Here is a 19,000-nt window from a genome sequence, read left to right as displayed (position 1 = left end):
GCTGCACCAGCATCCCTCCTACTGGCAAATACTGTGCTGATTTCCCCTCAAAAAGCCATGGGCAAAGGGAGATGAAAATCTATTCTTACACATGACGAGGCTTCTGCAACTGTTTCTTTTTTAGCTCGCTCTTGTTGCATTCTGGGCTGTTTGATGCTATAGCTGCCATTTAGTGTTTCTGTGAGCAGCCATATTTTGCAGAGGTTTATAACTTAGCATGTTTATGGTGGTGGTGAGGAGTTTAAAAATAAAATTGAGGTTGAAACAATGATAACCTGAAGCAAACTCATTCAGTTTTTTGCAAAGGTGCTCTTAAGTGCGTGAAACGAACAGTTAGTCCCCATCAGATATTACTTAAGCAGGGAAGAGACTCAAAAGATTTTTCTTCTGAGAAGTACCACTTGCAAATCTGCTCTAAACACTTTTCATAAGGCTGTATTCTGTATCCCCAGCTGCGTTTAAACCCTCTGTGGTATGTGCAGCATGGAATGTTTAACACAATAGAGGGCTGAAATGTTGATCAAAGAATTTGCACATCAGAAACATCAAACGTTTTCAGATCAAGAGAAGTTTGCAGGATCAGACACAAGGCAGCACTGATTGTCAGTGTAAAATTGGTAGTATTTTTGTCTCTAGGGAACTAGATTTTTCTTTTTTTTTCTGCTGACTGATTTTCTTTGTCACATGAGTCTCTCACAATCTTAATGTAGCAATCAGGGTTTCTGACAGGGTTTTAGGGAAAAATGGAAAGAGCTGACTGTGTTGCGAAAACAATTATCTGGAAACTTTTTTAAAACAACAAACTCAGTTGCATTCATTAACTTTCATAGAGCAAACTGAAAGACTGGGAAAAAGGCTTTCAAAGAATATGCAAGGCTTGAAAACTAAAGAATGTTAGGAGTGACACTTCAGTACTTTTAGGGGAACTGGGTATAATCAGAATAGTACCTCTAAAAATATCATCACCATACCCAGCCTACTGTGTGAGAGCTCCGTGGCTATATCCTGTCACTTTGACTCCCATTGGCCCTGCAGAGTTGATAGGGGAGAGTGAGCTGGATTCTGTTTTGCTTCAGGCACTGATCAGTGGAAGTTCTGATTCCGAATCTTCATTACTGGTGGTGTCAGTAATAGGAGTAAAAAGGAGCCCAGTTTGACCTCTTCTCAGATCCATATATGATTGCAAAGGAGGCAGTTTATCTTTATTTAAAAAAAAAATCCTGTCCATACCCCAATCCTGCAGATATAACACAGATGCTTAACTTTAAGTATAGTGAATAATGCTATTGATGCATGTGTACAAAAGTTTGCAGGATTGTGGCGTTGATTCATAATCTAATCAGATTTGATAGGAAGCAACTGAGAATAAATAGGGAAGCTACAATCTCTTTTCTGATCACAGTTCTGGCTATATTTGCACTTTAACAATCTGCAACAGGATTTCTGAGTAGCAGGCTGGGATCCTGTTTGCCTTTGAAAGGCTGTCCATTGCAACTGTCTTATTGACTATATATTTGGTTGTGAGCTTGGTTTTGTGAATTTAACTTTTAGGTGGTGACCATCTATTGGAGTGTAAATACATTAATGTCAAATTTATGAGATGCCATAAAGTACTGCAGATGTGGAAAATTCAGTGTTGTGGCTGTTACCAAATAAATATTTTGTAGACCGATTATTTTTTAGTAATGTAGATTCTGTGTTTACTACTTGACAATTAGTTTTACTGTGCAAATTTATTTACTGTTTGTAGGGGAGGGGAAAACTAATTTAAAATAACTTAAAATGTTCCCTGCCTATGAAGAGTTTGTTCTACCTAATTATAAGGGTTTTGGTAATGGAAACAGACATCTTATGCTATTGCTATACTAACAGTCTGTTAAAAGATGCTTTTCTTGCCCTTAAATATACCAGTAACTTGAATAACTAGACATGAGTTTTGTACTGGGACTTGTTTGGTCATCTGTGTGTGACTGTACCCTGGTCAGGTGATTGTTTAGGATTGAACCTGTGACCTGGATTTAAAAGTATGAGACCCAACTGCTTGCTCTATTGGCAAAAGGTCTATTGGCTTGAATGTAGTGGGAGACACAAACCTCTTAATATGGTCTGGCTGCTAGAGAAGGACAAAGACTTGCACTAAGCTAATGTGGGTTAGATCTGAGTTGTTAAACCATTAGGTGAATTTTATTGTTTTTACTTGAGAAACAGGAAAAAACAGAATTGGGGAAATGAGTTCTATTACTAAAGTTCTCCCCCTAAGTATGGCTACTCTGAGCCTCTTACCTATCCTAACACATTGTTCAGATGGTCCGGAATAAGGGTTCTTTTTTATATTCTCTGACTTCTCTAACCTGCCAAAACATAATAAATGTGGTGCCATGGCTGTCCATAAGCAGGCTCGAAAGAACAACTTTGTCAAGATAAACTTCCCTACTGAATTCACCTGTAAGCTATTACAGATTGTGGTAAAAGTAAGGCATGTCTGCTAATGGAAAACCCCTAACACTACTTGGGCAATTCTCCAATGTCCTGCTCTACATCTGAAAGGGCTGTTAAAGATATGAAAAGGAGGGGCCATCGAACTGGAAGTGATGCATTAACAGGTTTCTTATGTGGAGGGAATCTGTACAGAAATATATTTTTCAGTTAGTTTCTCTTATCCCCATGGTGCTTAAAGCACTCTACAAAAGAAGTATATCTGAGACTTTTTGTCACAGAAATCTGGCAGTTGTGGTTGTGAAATGCACCATCTATTTGAGTGCACCGAAATTTAGGCTAGATAATCCTAAAGCAGCAAGACAAGTAGTTGCCCAAATCTGAGCTGAATCCTAGATGTAGAGTTTAAAAAAGCAGTTATCCAAGTATTGTCACCTCTGAAAGATGGTGCTTCCAACACCATAGTCTGTCTTCCCACCATCCTGGGGAATTGGTCTCTGCACTGGTTCAGTGACAAAACACCACCTTCTCAATCATCACCTCTACTTCAAGCAGGCTGAGTCTTCCCTGGAGGTTTTTTTATCCATGTACTAACTGAACCAGCTTAGCCACTTGCATCTGATGAAAGCTCACGGTCCTGAGGTGTTATAGGCCTGGGTTACATGAACAATGCTCTTTTGTTATAAACAAGTGTTTTATAATTATCTATATGTAAGTCCATAACAATTATGTACATTAAATTGCAAAATATACCATTCAAGTTTTATCTTAAATAACTGACCAATGTATGTCTTTATACAAGAAACTTTGAAGTTTGTTTTGTTGTACTGGATTATTCAGGGCTCCTTTTACCAACCAGCATCTTCTGTTTAAAATAGCATTGGCTGCAGGGGCCACCCTAGTGATCTGGAGGAGCTTGGTGCTGTTGCTTCAGCACTTGGATGCCTCAGATATGCATGGTTCCCACACCTAGAACTACAGTCCTTCCCAGCAGCTTCCCTGCTTTTCCAGTGAACTGTAAATCTCCAACTCGTGATACATAAGGTATGAACCCATCTCTAGCTGACTACAAGCCCTCATAGAATGCTGCCGTGTATACAAACCTTCACCAAAAACAACTCAGCTGCTGTTTAGTCTGCTTGAGCACCAGATTTCCAGAAATAAAACTTACGCACTCCCTACCCACCCAGTGCAAATGACTCTACATGTGCCAATGGGAGAGATTCTATACTGAAGTGCTATAGTGATACAGCTGTAACATTTCAACTGTAGACAAGCTCTGAGAACTGCTTAAAAGAAGGAATCCATGTGAATTAAAGAACGAAAGCAATTGTAGTAAGTGACCGGCTTCTCTTGAAAGGGTTAAATACAAGTACTGTCAGGAAGTTAGTAGCACAATAAGCTGGTTGTTTCTCCTTTGGAGATGTCCTGCTGTTTAATGATTCATCTTAAGGGTGAGGTTTTTAACTGTGCCTAACTTATTTCAGAGGCCGTGGTAATTGTCACCATGTTCATTGGTGTTTCTCAGTGAGCCAATCCCCATTTTAGCCTGACCCTGCTGTAGTGTACTTAAATCATGCATTGGGTTAGCCTCAGAAAAGGACAACTCGTGTTCTTGGACATCCAATACTACCCCTCTGACTTTGTCCATTCTTGTGAGGTTATTAGGGAATGAGGGGGATGTAATACAGAGGTATAATGCCAGAAATGGTACAGTGGGCTAGTATGTTTTGTAGGTGGGTGGAGCAAAAGGAAAGTTCTCTTCTGCTCAAGCTGGCACTGTTCCAATACCTGTCTTACTACAGTAACTCTTCCTCTTACTGGAAAGTGCACACAACCGTGCTCTCTGAAGTACACCTGTCTCCCTTAGTGCTACTTAGTCATAAAACCCTATTATACAAGAGTTCTAGAGCTTCTGTATGATGCTAATGTTAGACCCACAATACAGGTCTCCCTATGGGATGGGGAGAAAGCAGATACCACACCCAGGGTTGGTATATGATACTCTAAATGCTCTTCATTGATTACAAAAAAAAAAAATTACTCACTCCACATTCACACCCCCAAACATCCTATACCAGAGTCAAAAGGTCAGAATGGTCTTGAGGGCTAGAGCAAGGTTCCTTCCATCAGGATAAGATCATAAGCTGTAGGGAGCTGGCAAAACCACATCTATAGCCACATGGGACTCTGGATCAATGAACAACTCTGATTTGCAGAAATCATAGGAATCCATTTTTTGTCCATTCTGTCGTGTCATCGGTTCTTTGCCTTTGTTTACTAGGCCTTCTACCCACCCAATTCCAAAGAAACAATTCTGGGCAGGCTGCCATGATCCAAGATGTTCCATTTCCTCCACTTCTTATACAATTTTACATAGTCCATCTGGTTTTCTTTTCTTTTCTGATGACTTTCCATATTTTTCTCAGAACATAAGATTGTTTTTGTATGGAGTTCTAATAGACCTTGACCTTAAGTCCTTGCTTTGGTTGCTAACTTGCAATGCATGCATTCATGTCAAGCACATGTCATTCATACCAGGCCTTAATGACCTATAACATGGATATATGAATCATATATATATATATACACACATACACACACACACTAACAGTCCTCATCCCTGTTATATAGTGGGATCACAAAGACCGAGATATCATCGTAGGATGCTGGGCCGTTGCCATCCAAAATCCACTGATGGCCATTTTTCTTCCCCCTTGCTGTGTGTACCAGGCACCTGGCCAGTTCTGAAAACCTGCAACAGGAAAACCAGGTTAGTTTGGGTTTATCATGGATCTATCTCTCAAGGACTTAATACATAGCACTGCCATTGTTCAAAGCGTGACCTGGAGCTTGACTGACAGCCTCTTATCACCCCCATGAAGAAGGCATTGTTATCCCCATTTCACGGAGGGGCAAATAAAAGTTATGGCTTTCCCCAGATTCCCAAAGGTCTTCCAACTCAGAGGCAGAAGTTAGGTGCTTTTAGTTGCCACCTTTTGCTCAGCCCAACCCACTCACTCTCGTGTCACTGGGGCCACAGATGATGCTCATAATAATTATAAAGGAGGTCAGTATCATTATAGTAATTTTACAGATGAGAAAACTCAGGCACAAAGTGGTGACATGACTTGCCCAAGGTCAGTCAGTAAGTCACTGACTGAGTGAGGAATCCGCCGGCTCCAGGCCCATGCTCTGTCCGTTGACCCATGCTATCTTCCCCATGCATCTACAGCTACAGCCTCCAGTAGTATGACCGGGTCCATGGGCTTGGGAATAAGCAATGAGTTTGGATGGCTACAGGAATGCTGATGAACATCTGACCAGACTACACTGGCTGATAATACAGAAGGGCCACGATGTTCCATAAGAGAATGGGAGGATAAGCTAATGTGGTTTGAGTACAGCAGCTAATGCTATAGGAGTTTAATTTAACACACAGGAGCAAGACATGTTAGCCAGAGAGTGGAGTGATTTGTGACTTCACGAAACTGTCTTCACTAAGAGCATGAGCAGTCCCCCAGCCAAAGCAAGGGGAGACAGAGGCCCCCATTCATCTCCATACCAGCTGCATGGGGTAGTAACAGCTAGAGAAGCTCAATACTACCTGTATGGGTCTGTTCTGTTTTTGTCAATAAAGCTCCTGACAGTCTGGGCCACCTCTTCATTGGACAGAATGTCCCAAAGGCCATCAGTTGCCAGGACAAGGACATCATCTTCTTTAATGTTATGCGAAGCAAAGTCAAACACTTTCACCTAGAGAACAGAATTAGTGATTTACTTAGGTTTTCCCCATCAGCTCTAGTACACAGAAAATGGTATTCTTCATGTTTCCTCCAGTGTGTTTGGCCTCAAAAATGTAAGCAAATCCTATCTTTCTTTGATTTCCCCGTTTAAGGATGGTCATGCTTAATGAACTTCATGAAGGCACATGGCCAGGGGCTGTCTACGAGGGTGGGCCTATTCTGCCATAGTCAGGAAGCCTGAAGAGCGTTTGAATCCAAAACTAAATAGGTCATCTTGGTTTATAACAAGCTGGGGCACTGGCACCACTCTAGTGGATTGTTATAAAAGGCTGGTGACTGCACCATTGAATGGGTAAGCTTGGAATGAGCAAGGGGTTGCTCCTCTGAAAGAATCCTGGGCTATGAAAACAGGCCAATATACCTGAAACTTTCCCTATCCCTGTCCTCTCCGCCCCAACCCGTGCTGTTGGATTAATACCACCCGCTGGAAGCTGTGCAGTATGCAAACCAATACCAAGTTAGGCTGAGTCCTGCTGCTTCAGAAAGGAGGTTCCATGACCTGGTTCTGCTAAAGTGGGATCCCTAGTTCTGGCAGCTGGACTCTTTTATGTTCACTATCACAATCCTCACTTCCCCTTAGTCACTTACCTGGGGGATGTAGGAGAGGAATGGCTTGACTTCAATGTCCGTGTCAATAACTTTCAGCTGATGATCCCCCAGCCCTCGTGACACAGCCAGGGTCCCCAGCAAGCGTGTCTGGAACAGAACAAAGCCATGTGTCAGTGCAACCCAGAACTCAGTGCTCTGAAGGAGATCTGAGACTTTGGGTGTCAGTGTCCTGCCTCTTCCCAGGCAGAACTGATCAAAGGCCACAGGCCATGCCACTTGGCACAAAGCATGGACCTGATGGGAGAGAAGAGAACCCTTGAGACAGAGTCTGATTCTGCCTGGCCCAATGTGAGCAAAAAGTCAGAGGGGCCAAATGCCTGTGGAATGTTTTCATTGACATGAATACACCTGTCCACTAGACCTTGGTTTGGACCAAAGGTCACAGGGTGCTATGGAGATTCAACCTGCAGGAGGCAGGGCTGGGTTCAGGGCTCTTCTTTAGGCCTAGGGAAGCCTGTAGCTGTAACTTCCTTTGATTTTGGGAGAACTACAAAGATAAAGCAGATTCTCAGCTTTCACTTGCAAAGGCAGGTTCTAGTCCTGTTCCTTCTGGAGAGCCTTGCACATATAAAGCAACGTAAGCCACTGCAAGGAGCTAGCAGCTGGGCTGCTATAGCATGAGGCTGGGGTGACAAAGTCCCACCCTGAGATGCATGCACTTGCTATGCACAATGGTGGCTGCCCCCGCACACACACACACACAAAGAATCCTGACACTCCCCTGAATACGTAGGCCCCACACGTACAGTGGGGTGATCATGGTGGATGATAGCAATCAGTTCTGTTTGGAGGCAGGGGCAGAAAGACACTTGTGTAGCCCTGCCTCAAAGTGTTCATGCTGGCTCTGGAGGTGCTTGTGTGTGAAGGTCAGTGCTGAAAATGGTGTGCTAGACTGGATCTGACCCATGGTCCATCTAGTCCAGTGTCCTGTCTTGTCTGAAGCAGATGCTTCAGAGGAAGGTGTAAGAACTACACACAGAGGTCTCATCCTGCTCTCTAATAGAGGTTGGCATAAACCCTGAAGCAGGATGTTTAATATCCCTTTCAAAAGTTTGGCTGTCATTAATTGTAACTCTAGGTAGTCTTGATAGCCACATAACTATCCTCTTCCTCTTTGAATCGTGTTGAGTCCTTGGCCTCAGGGCAACACCATGCCCCCAGCAGGGATTAGAAAGCACTGCACGTTTGCATTGCAGGCTGATGAGGCTTGCCTGGCTGCTCTGTGTTGGGGGGATTGGGCTGCAGGGGAAGCCATGGTAGTGTCTGATGTGGAAGGGTCTCGAGAGTTTCTCTCTGTATGGGATGAAGAGACCATGTTGGTCAGCTACTCCAGGGCCAAGCCCCACAGCATTGCCTATAACTAAATTAAAGAAGGGGTGCTGAGCAGCTGTTACTGTCTTGACAGTCATGGCTCTGTAAGGCTCTTGCCCTCCCAGTGGGTAGGGGTCTGTAGTGAATTCAGTTACCTGCTTCCCATGGCCGTGGATAAGAGGGTACTTGAGGTCAGCTTTCTCCACTGTCTTGTATCCCCTAGAATAAATATAATATGTCATTCCCTGGCATTTCATTTACTTAAAGGCTTTTCTATGGGGCCCATCACTCAGTGTGTGAGCCTCTCTCAACAACAGTGAACTTGTCTTCCCAACACTCTCTGTGACGCAGGTACAGAGACTAAGTGATGCACCTCAGCTTACACAAGGACAAAACTGACAAAACTGGGACTTGACCCCAGCTCTCTTGAGGCTTGGTTCAGTTCCTCAGTGACAAGACCAGACCCTTCTCCTCTCATCTCATCCTCCATCTGTACCCCTGCTGGTGCACCAAGACTGGGCTTCCTGGTCAAATACCGAGAGAGATGAGGTGCAGAAGGGCTTTTATGCCGTAGATCATCACTTCTCTGGCCTGAACTCATCGCTGCCCTTCCTTGTAGACAGACAAGAACAGGGGGCTTGCTAATGGCTGGCAAGCAGCCTCCTGTGGGGCAACAGCACTGCCCAGGGAGACTAAACTCAGGTGTCTCGTCATCCTTACTGCTCACACTGCATGTGGCCAGTACAAACATATCAACCTACTCTGTGCAAGGAAAAGGGCTGGGGGAGGGAATGTGGGAATCAGTCGGCCATAAGCATTTTGCACTGGTTGCCATCTGACGGCTATGCAGTGACAAAACAAACTGGTAGCTGGGATTCTGCCTCACTCAAGTCTCCCTTGTTGTCACTCGCAGTAGAGGAGTCCAGAATTTAAAGTAAACTCTCTCCTCAAGGCGAGTTGCCCCTGGGCATATGTTGAGGCCCATTAGCAGGGCATGTTGTGGTGAAGAGGGGACTTCAGGCTCCAGAGTGTTAGTCCAACTCCTGTCACCAGTGCTAAATTCACTTGTCTCCTCATAAGCAGCATTCAGTATCAGAGGGTTCATGCCAGGACCTCCCCTTTCTTTGCACCGTACTTCCTCACTGCCAAAAGTGAGTTCAGCTGAGCTCACTGGGACACCCGGGGAAGGGAGTGCAATTATAAGGATATCTCTACACATCGGAGACTCACCAGCCAGCCATGGAGTAATCCCGGTACAGGACCTTCTGGCCTACGTCATCGCCTTTCAGTCTCCTAGGAAACTCAAACCGGGTGAACTCATCTGCCAGGAGCTTGGGGCAGAGAAAGGCCTAGAGAAGGAATCAAAACGGAATTGTCATCTCAAGGGTTAAGGATGACGGCCGCCCCGGACTCATGGATGGAGCCCAGGGCTGGAAGTCAGCATTAGGGTTGTGCTCTGTCCCTGACATGCCATGTGATTTTAGACAAGTCTCATCATCGCTCGGTGCCTCAGTTTCCCCACCAGTAGAACAGGAATAATGACACTTAAGCTCAAGATGCTTGAGATCTACATATGGAAAATGCGATGTAAGAGCTAAGTAGTGGTATTATTTGCCAGGTTCTGCTGTAGCTCAGCCATCATTACTCCTTCTTGGGGGCTGTAGAGCCTGGACTTGATCCCCTTACCTTCCAGCATGGCATTTACTATTGCTGAAGTGCAGGCTGCCAGAACCTGTATTTTCTGAGCTCCATCTACCACCCACTCAAGCTGGTGTTAGGGGGTGGTCTCCTTCCTAATTTGGCCATACTGCATTTACCAGTTCCCCAGCACCGAAGAGGCAGTGTACCTCAAATGATGCTCTTGACAGCCTGGACAAGATCCATGACGTTAGGAGGAGCTTTGATGCTGGGGGCACTGACAGGGCAGTGGCTGGTGAAGGGCATTTGCTCACCTGTACAATCTCACAGGCACACACATTCATCATTACAATACATGCAGGTGGCTAAAAGAAGGCACCACTCACCAGCTGCTGGATTCTCTGCCTCTCTGTCTCTGGAGTGAACTCACTGCTCAGAGGCACTACACTTTGTTGCCGAACAAGGATCGCCCTGCATGGAAAAGAGAGGAGGTTCTAAGCCTATAGCCATCAGGAAAATGCTTTCTTACCTTGTATTTAATTTCCATTTACGGTACTCCTCCTCTGAGTCAGTAACCGCAATATAGTCACTCTCTGCTCCCTCCTTCCTTATGTCCCTACTTAGTGTTTTGTTCCATGGGGTCAGGTACACACAAAAACACCTGGGGCCCAATTCATCACTGGTCAGAAGGCTCAAGTCCACTGAGGTCAAAGTTACACGAGGAATGAATTTTGTGTATAGGCAGATGGACACAGCTGGCCTAATTCAGTGCTGATGTAACTTCCATAATTTCATTGCAATTGAATTCTTACACCAGAGCAGAGTTTGGCCTGGTCAGTTTAAGAATGACACAACTTTACTGGAGGAAGCAATGGACTCTCAACTGCTGTGGAGACTCTAAAATCCTCCCCTGCTCTGTATTTGAATGCACCCACAGGCCAGGATCAGGAAGAAGGGACATAAACAATGCTAATGTCACACTGGCCCAGCTGGAGGTAGTATTAGCTGCAGCTTAATGGATCTAGAACCAACAAAGCAATTGGGGCCCCTTGGCTTGGTAGCTCCTTTCATATCCAATAGCCTAATACTATCTGCACATTGCCAGTTAGAAATAGCCCTGCCAGTCTGTCTGTAAACCTGTCACGTGGATGAAAGGGAATTCTGTATATGCCTAAAGGAATATATCTTACCCATTGATGGGGTAACCCAGTGTGCCATATCCTTGTGCTCAGCACCCCATAAGCCAGCATGCTCAGCAAAATCCACCATGAGCTGGGGTCTGAACTTACCTGCTGTCCCCGGCATTAGCCACGTAGAGCTTTCCCTGTAGGTAGAGGGCAGCCAGAGCAGTGCAGCCTCCTGACTGATTAGTAGCTTCCATTTCCTGACCAATCATTTCATCCTGTTGGTGTGAACAACTCCAGTTAGTGACCTGATCTGTGGCAGTATGGTTCTCAGGAAGAGCAGCAGACTAAATCCAGGATGGTGACTACAGAACTGATAAAATGATAGTGGGGAATGGAGCTATTGCTCTGGCACAACCAGGGGAGCTGCAGCCAGAGCATCCCAGGACCCTAGTACGTGACAGATATTAGAACCGCTGGACATCAGAGCGTATTGTAGCAGGTTGAGGGGAAGATTTTCAAAGTTAGGCTCCCAACTCCTGTTGAAAGTCCATGGGAGTTGCGCACCTATCTCCTCTATACCCTTGAACGTCTCCCCGTAACTTCTCAACAGAGGCCAATTGAGGGCTTGTCAATATGTGCAGTTGCACTAGTTCAGGCAGGATATACACGGATTCAGTTAACCCAGTGCAAACGGCTGTGTGGACACACTTAATCTGGTCTGGACCAGGTTTATTTCAGTTTAGTTTATGGCAGTTAGGATCAGGTTTAAGCTAAACTACAATAAGCTGCTCTTAAACCGAACTAAGAGTGTGGATACAGGGGTTGCCTAAACCGGTGCGAGTTTGGGTGGCCTTAGAGAGATCAAACAAGAGGGGAGGTGCTTGGCCCTGCGGGAGGCTGCAGATCCCAGTTTGGGCAGTGTGACTGCAGACTGGCTTGTGGGATACCAGGTAAGAGCTGGGCCTCGCTGTGCTAGATGAGAATTGCCTCACTATCCTCCAGTGGCAATGATGGAGGGAGAGACGGGGCAAGTCTGAGTAGCACTGGGGCCTGAGAAATTGCTTTCATTGTTTGTGGCCATCCCTGACACTGGGCATGGGTGGAGCAGCAGTGGTGCAATTCTCTGGGTACCCACGGACGGATCACTCACACATTCCTGGAAGGCATTCTCCAGCGCTCCAATGACCACGTCTTCCTGCTGGATTTGCTTTTCCTCCACGAACTGGGGGTCGCTGGGGCAAATGCAGCAGCCACTCAGATGCATGGGGGGCTGGGCTTCAGTGATGCCTTCCACCACCTCCTCCAGCTTCTGCTTGATGCAGTAATGCAAGTAGTTGGAGGCGATTATTGCTGCATCTGGGCCACCGTGGCCATCAAACAGGGCCCAGTAATAACCAGCCAGATACTAGTGGGAGAAGAAGAGCGAAGGTGAGAGGAGCTCTGTGCAGGTAGCAGGAGCACAACCTGGAACTTTTGACGACAGGTTTTATATATACATATATATGTATATGCCATCCTGGCAGGACACACAACCCCGGTGGCTTTTTCAGATTCACTAGCACATCATTTGGCCTCCCCAAAATACAGACTGTGCTGAGCCCCAGAAAGTTTTCTGAACATTCTTGTTTTACTCCTGGCACAGAATTGCAGCAGTGTTCTGCAGGGATAATGCCTGAGCTCATGCCTCCTGTAGTGTTTCATGGGAAATTCAGGACATTTATTAACAAAACCAACCAACAAAACCATTAATGCTCTCATTGCATGGTTAAAACCATGAGGCAGCATTTCTCATTCATAGCAGGAGCTGGTCATCCTTTGTCTTCCTTTTCCCACATGGCTACGATGCAGGCACAAACAGTCCACTGACAGCAGCCCAATGATGGTAAATGACATGGCAAAACAGGATGGAGTGGTTAATGAGAGCAACTTAGTTAGGGATATCAAGGATATTTGTTTACTAGCAACTGGCCACATGATGGCCATGCGATATACACTGAGCACAGCTTGTCTCCCGCAGTGGGACTCTGAAAGGCAGCAGCGGGTATACTCATACCATCTGTATGGTCAGAGCAGGTGGACCTCACACCGTCTAGATCAGTAGTTATCAAGCTTTTTTACTCGTGACCCTTTTCACATAGCAAGCCTCTGAGTGTGACCCCCCTTATAAATTAAAAACACTCTTTTATATATTTAACACCATTATAAATGCTGGAGGCAAAGCAGGGTTTGGGGTGGAGGTTGACAGCTTGTGACCCCCCATGTAATAACCTCGTGACCCCTTAAGGGGTCCCGACCCCCAGTTTAAGAACCCCATGTCTAGATGTCCAGAGATGGTGGAACCTATATTATGTGTCCTGTGGCTGCTTCCACCCCAGGGCACTGCCCTGCTTCTTCAGACATCCTCTTTCAGTACCTAATCCAAAACCCACTGAAGGGGAGGCTTTCCATTGCCTCCCATGGGGACTGGAACAGGCCCCCTGAGCTGAACCCCAACGCAAGGGTGCTCATCATCCAAACAGTTGTGTATGAAGGATCAGACAACTCAGCTAGGTTCCATGGTGAGTGGGGAACTAGACATACATCCATGAGATACAGGTAGATGAGACAGAACACATGGAATCACCTGATTGGCGCAAAGAATCATCCAGTCCTGCTCCTCCTTCATGCCAATCTCCCTCCTCCTGATGGATATCTGACAGCATGTCGCCTGGTCCTCATTGAACTCCGATTTCTCTGCATTGATGACTCTGAGGAGACAAATGCTCCAATTAACTGGGAAATGACATACATACCTAGCATTATGCTAGGTCCAAGACACTTGTGTAAAGAGCCTGTGTGGAATATTATAGTATTGCTGTGTTGCCAACTCTTGTGATTTTATCATGAGTCCAATGGCATTTGGTGTTCTTCAAACCCCAGCTCCTGGAGTTATGGGATTGTGAGAGTCTCAGCTTTTATTTTTTTAAAAACTATATTTCTGGCCCTCCAGGCTGCAGAGAAAAACTGAGAAACATGATCCGCAATGGCTCAACTGCCAGAGGCAAATACAAAAACCCCAACACTTAGCCTTTTTAAATCTCATGATTTTAAAGTTAGTCTCACGTTTTGGGGGACAGTGAATCATGATTCTGAAGTGCCTTTGTGAAGCACACAAGGTCAAGTCAATTCCAGGGATGGATCTCCTAGGTGTCTGAGCAAATACAGAAAACTAATTACTAGGAAGAGCCCCAAGTTATTTATTGGAGATGGAGGTGTCTCGGGCAATAGGAGTCAGTGATGTCAGTCATTGCATACAGTCACTGCCCTTTTTGCTACTGCAGGTGTGTACTTAGGTAGTGGCAAAGCCTGAATGATTTTACGTATGTAATAATAGTACTTTGCAATTCTCTAGCACGCTCCATTCAACATTCAAAGTGCTTTATAAACATTCAGTGCATTTAGCTTCACAGCCCCACCTCAGAGGCATGTATCATTAGATACACAAACACACTTTACAGATAGCGAAACTGAGGCACAGAAAGGTTAAGGCCTCCATTTCCAAAGGTGTCCACTGATTTTTGGGTGCCCCACTTGAGATCCATAAGGCCTGACTTCTAGGGGTGCTGAGCACCCCCAGTTCTCTTTAAAGTCGGTTGCAATTGTGGGCACTCAGCATCTATGAAAACCAGTTGACAGTGTCTCAAGTTGGCCACCCAAAAGCAGAGGCACCCAAATCAGTGGAGGCTCTCGGAATCGTAGGCCTTGCTTGAGGTCACACAGCAAAGGTGGAGCAAGGAATGGAATCCAGATCTCCTGACTCCCAGTCCTGTGCTCTGATCACTATACCATGCTTGCTCCCTTTTCAACCTCAGTCATCTCTGTGTCATGTGACAGTGCTTGAACAAATAGATTCATTATGCAGTCACTGCAGGAACAAGGAAGCAGCTGAATGGGGAGGGAGAAAGGATTTTATTCAGAACATAAATGTCAGCAAGTGATTGGAGCTATGGAAAATTATAGCGTGATAATCTATTATGTGTACAGTATGGAGTGTCTGTGTTAAGAGCCTGGGCTCTCTCTGTGGCCTTCTCCCATTGGCTCCGGGAGCACTGGCATTTCTGGCAGGAACGGTACTAATACATACGCCAGGACTTGTGCTGTGTCTATGCCCCTGCATGAGCATTGTTGTTGTTTGCGTCTGTCCCAGTGTGCCCTCTTTTAAAGGCATCTCTCTCCATGTTCTGGCTGGTATTCACATCTTAACGCCAACAGGGCCAGACCTATGCTTCTGCTACACTTCCTTGCACCACTCTGGCAGTACAAAGCACCTGTAATGCCAGTATAACTGACCCCCAAAGGATTCCCTGGGTTATGCAGAGCTGTTTGGGTTGAGCGCAGAGATGGAGCCTATCAGGTAAGGATTTTGAGACTGTTTTTGTAAGTTGCTCTGCACGGCCACAGGAACATGTGGCCCAACGATAAAGCACGGTAAAGTCGCAGCACAGGACTACTGGAGTCTCATCGTCTGTGAGCTGTCCAGCCAGTCTTAGTGCTTTTAAACCCTTATTGCTCTTCGACGGAGAGGAACAGGCAGTCATTATCATCCAGGCGCTTCAGGCCTGATTCTCTGCTTACGCCTGGCACAGCAGAGTGGGAGATGGCAGGGAGCCAGTACATACCCTTGATTTTTAGCTCTGGTCCTGGCTCCGGAGCATTTAGAGATGCCTGGGAGCTGCTCTGAATTATGTCAGTTGGCTGGGGCCCTAAGCAGCTTTGTGCTCCAGCCATTCCCCTTATCTGCCCAAGACATATACCTCCCCACCCCAAACATGCCCCCTACACTGAGAAAGGGGCACATGAGCCAGTTCCACCAGCTCTTCACCTGTTGGAGACTCAGCCCACACCAAGGGAATCCTCAGCAGGGGACTCAAGGGAGGTTTCCACTTCCTTTGCACTGTAGAGTGGGCCAGAGAACTTGGCCCTTCCTTGGTCAGGGATGAAGTGAACAGCTTCTACAACCAGCAGTATTGTTAACACTAAAAAGCAGCCAAAGCCCAAACATTCACTTTGCTCTTTTCTGGGGGCTGATCCAGTCCTGGCTGGCACAGCAGGCACCTCACTGATTTATCTCCTCAAGTTTGAATTTGCATTATCAGAATTCTTCTACTGTTTTCCTTGGAGCAAAGGATTAACATCTCCTCCTCCTGCCTGCAAGCCTGGCTCACACAACACCACCGTGTAGCCCGGCCTGCCTGTTCCAATGCTAGGAATTACTCTGAAGAGCCTTGTTTGACCAGTTTTCTGCAGCTTTGAGGTTTCTAGCAGACCTTGTGCAACTCAGTATAAACAAAGTCATCACAGAGGACGGGAGAAACATTCAAAAGGAAGGGCCAGATCCTCAGCTGAAGAAAGCAGGCACAGCTTCACTGAAGAGGTGTGGATTTACACCAACGGATTTACACCAGCTCAGTGTTTGTCTCCAAGAGTTGAAGAGCGATGACAGCACGGGAACTGAGGCACAGGCCTGTTGGAAATGCGTGAGTGGGTAAAGCTGGGGGAACGGATCCTCCAAAGCCCACAGTGGCTCCCTCTTCATTTGACTGCAATTGCAGGGGTGCTGACATTGCTCTATGATGAGCTTGGATCCTGGCACCTGAGAGGCTGCCTGTCTCCCCATTCACCTGTGCCCAGTTTGGCTGGCTTTACAGGATACCGTTGCAAGATGGGCTAAGCCCTTGCCTTCCTTACAGCCATGCATGGAACCTTTGCCTATAATCATGTCAAATCGCCCCAGCTAAGCAGCACTGAGTGTGGAGAGCACTTGGCTGGGAAATCTCCTGCGTGCTACAAAAGCCGTGCTGCTGATGAACTAGGAGGTGCTCTTCCCCACCCACCGGAGCCATTGCTCCAGTACAGGCTAAGGAGCTCTCTGCTGCCAGATGGTGACATCTCTCTTGCACTGGTATCCTGGCCAAACTCCCACAGCGATTAGCTACATTCTGCCTTTAACTTCTCCCTGCAGTTTCAAGTGCTGTGCCTTTCTTTTTCTTCCCTTCCTGCCCTGAGCAGCTGTGGTGCTGCTCAGCAGCCGAGCTTCACCCAGAGATGGGATCCCTGGAGAGTCCTTTGGGATGAGGGGCATGAGGAAATGGAAATACTATGTCATCCTAATTCTCTTGCTTCCTTTCTAGCAATCAGGAAGATCTGGAGCCTTCAGGGTAGAAGTCTTTGGTCTGGCACCAGCTGTTGATGCCCTGCTGAGCTGGCAGTCCATGAAGACAACACTGGTTGTCTCCAAGCAGCTCCTAACTAGGCAGTAGTTCTCTGATCTCTGCCTCTGCAGCACCTCTTGCCGCTCTACTGGGAGCTCAGGGAGTCCATCCTCTGGCCCTAGGGGCTGTGCGAGCAGTCGCATGCAGGCACTATTTCTGTTGACATGCTCACACCCCCTAACAGGAGAACCCTCTCCCTCTCCTAGTCTGTAGCAGTCAGGGAAGATCTGACATGCCTGCTCTGCACGTTTTCAGAAAGCTCCTATTTCACCATGCTGTAGTAAACCTGCAGATCTTTCTAACCCTGGTCTGACATCCTGCTTTCGTCTCCCTGGCACAGCCTGGCATGTTCCCACAGGGACCACAACCACTAGAGGCCAGGACTCCCCCTGTTAGATGCTGAAAGCACTTCTAGCCCCAAACCCTAGTTACTAGAACTGAGGCTGGTGTTAGACATTAGATCTGCTGGCAGGGTCAACAACAGATACAAGAAGGGGCAGGGGAGGGAAGACAAAAGCAGTGTAGGCTGAAGAGCCAACATTTGCATTTCCTCCTGGGTTTCAGGCTGGGATTTCAGGACACTCAGTATAAAGCTGCTGTGGCATTAAAGCTGCTGATTCCATCACAGTTTTGCTCCCCCTCCCCCGCCCAGCTATAAGCAGACCTATATTCTCTCTCTCTCTCTCTCACTCACACACACACACGTCTTCCAGGCTCTCTCTCACATACACGTACATCTTCCAGGCTCTCTCTCTCTCTCTCACACTCTCTCTCTCACACACACACACACACAGACATCTTCTTGGCTCAGCCACGCACCGGATTCTCCCCCATCCCGCCAGTAACCCTGAGCAAGGGGTACTCACTCCGCGTAGCCCGTCCTCCACTGTAGTGGCCTGTCCCGGGGTGGGCAGTAAATAGGCCGCTTGCCTGGAAGCCTCTCGCCGGAGCAGACTCCGCGCAGGAACTTGGGCCTCCTGTACAGCGAGGCAGCTGGCAGCTGCTGCTCCACCCCCCGCCCGAGGGACTCGGCTTTCCCTGGGTTTGTTGTGGATCCGTGTCTCAGAAAATGCTTCTTAAACCAGACTGAAGACATTAAAAAGGAGAGTGAGGGGGAAACCACGTCAGCTTCGTGCTCTGCCCGCGACTGCTCTCTACAACTCAGAAACAAAAACAGAAGTTGGCTGCTGTGGGACGAGTTATACGGCAATCAGTGACCTCAGTGCCTGTGAGTCAGCCACATACAAGCACTGACTGCAACAAGAACTCAGCCCCTGCTTCTCCCTACGCCTTGCACAGTTCCGCAATACCTAGAACCGCACACAGGCAGTTGCCCTAGTTACTTGAGGGAAGACTTTGGTCATTTGCATTAGCAAGATTGCAGCCCTATTATGCTGGATTCTGTACAGACATGGGGAGAAGCAGTCCCTACCCCAAAGGGTTTACAGTCTAAACGGGACAGACAAGGGGAGTGTTGTTATCTCCTTGTACAGCTGGGAAACTGAGGCCCAGCGAGAAAAGAAGTGACTTGCCCACTCAGGAATCAAACCTGAATCTCTTGAGTCCCAGTCCCGTGCTCTAACCATATGATCAGACTTCCTTGGTCCTGGTGACACTCAATACTACAGGGAACAGTAGGACAGCTGTTTTCCTGATGGCTAGTAAAGATGATGTCAAAGTGGCACATTTAAGGTACTGTACGAACTTGAGCAACCACTGAAGGACAAAACCAGAATGAAAGAGGCCCTTGCGTAGGTTAGAAAAGGGCAGTGGTCTGAGCACAGGACTGCGAGTTAGCAATTCCTGAGGCTAGTGCTAGCTC

The 19,000-nt window shown here is 46.8% G+C and overlaps 1 protein-coding gene across 1 annotated transcript; it reads right to left on the bottom strand.

The window, feature by feature from the left end:
- Nucleotides 1-3,073: 3,073 nt before the first annotated feature.
- PPM1M (protein phosphatase, Mg2+/Mn2+ dependent 1M) lies at nt 3,074-18,355 on the bottom strand. Its single transcript, XM_077822959.1, has 10 exons — nt 18,045-18,355; nt 13,551-13,674; nt 12,078-12,332; nt 11,090-11,202; nt 10,187-10,271; nt 9,393-9,511; nt 8,318-8,381; nt 6,831-6,938; nt 6,044-6,192; nt 3,074-5,191 (listed from the first exon to the last, which is right to left on the bottom strand). Exons 1-10 carry the CDS (start codon nt 18,272-18,274, stop codon nt 5,044-5,046), a joined length of 1,395 nt encoding a protein of 464 aa, XP_077679085.1. The 5' UTR covers nt 18,275-18,355; the 3' UTR covers nt 3,074-5,043.
- Between the last annotated feature and the right edge of the window lie 645 nt (nt 18,356-19,000).

The sequence above is a fragment of the Eretmochelys imbricata genome, chromosome 7 (assembly GCF_965152235.1).
Source record: "Eretmochelys imbricata isolate rEreImb1 chromosome 7, rEreImb1.hap1, whole genome shotgun sequence".
NCBI lineage: Eukaryota > Metazoa > Chordata > Testudines > Cheloniidae > Eretmochelys > Eretmochelys imbricata.
This window is presented reverse-complemented; position numbering and strand designations above follow the sequence as displayed.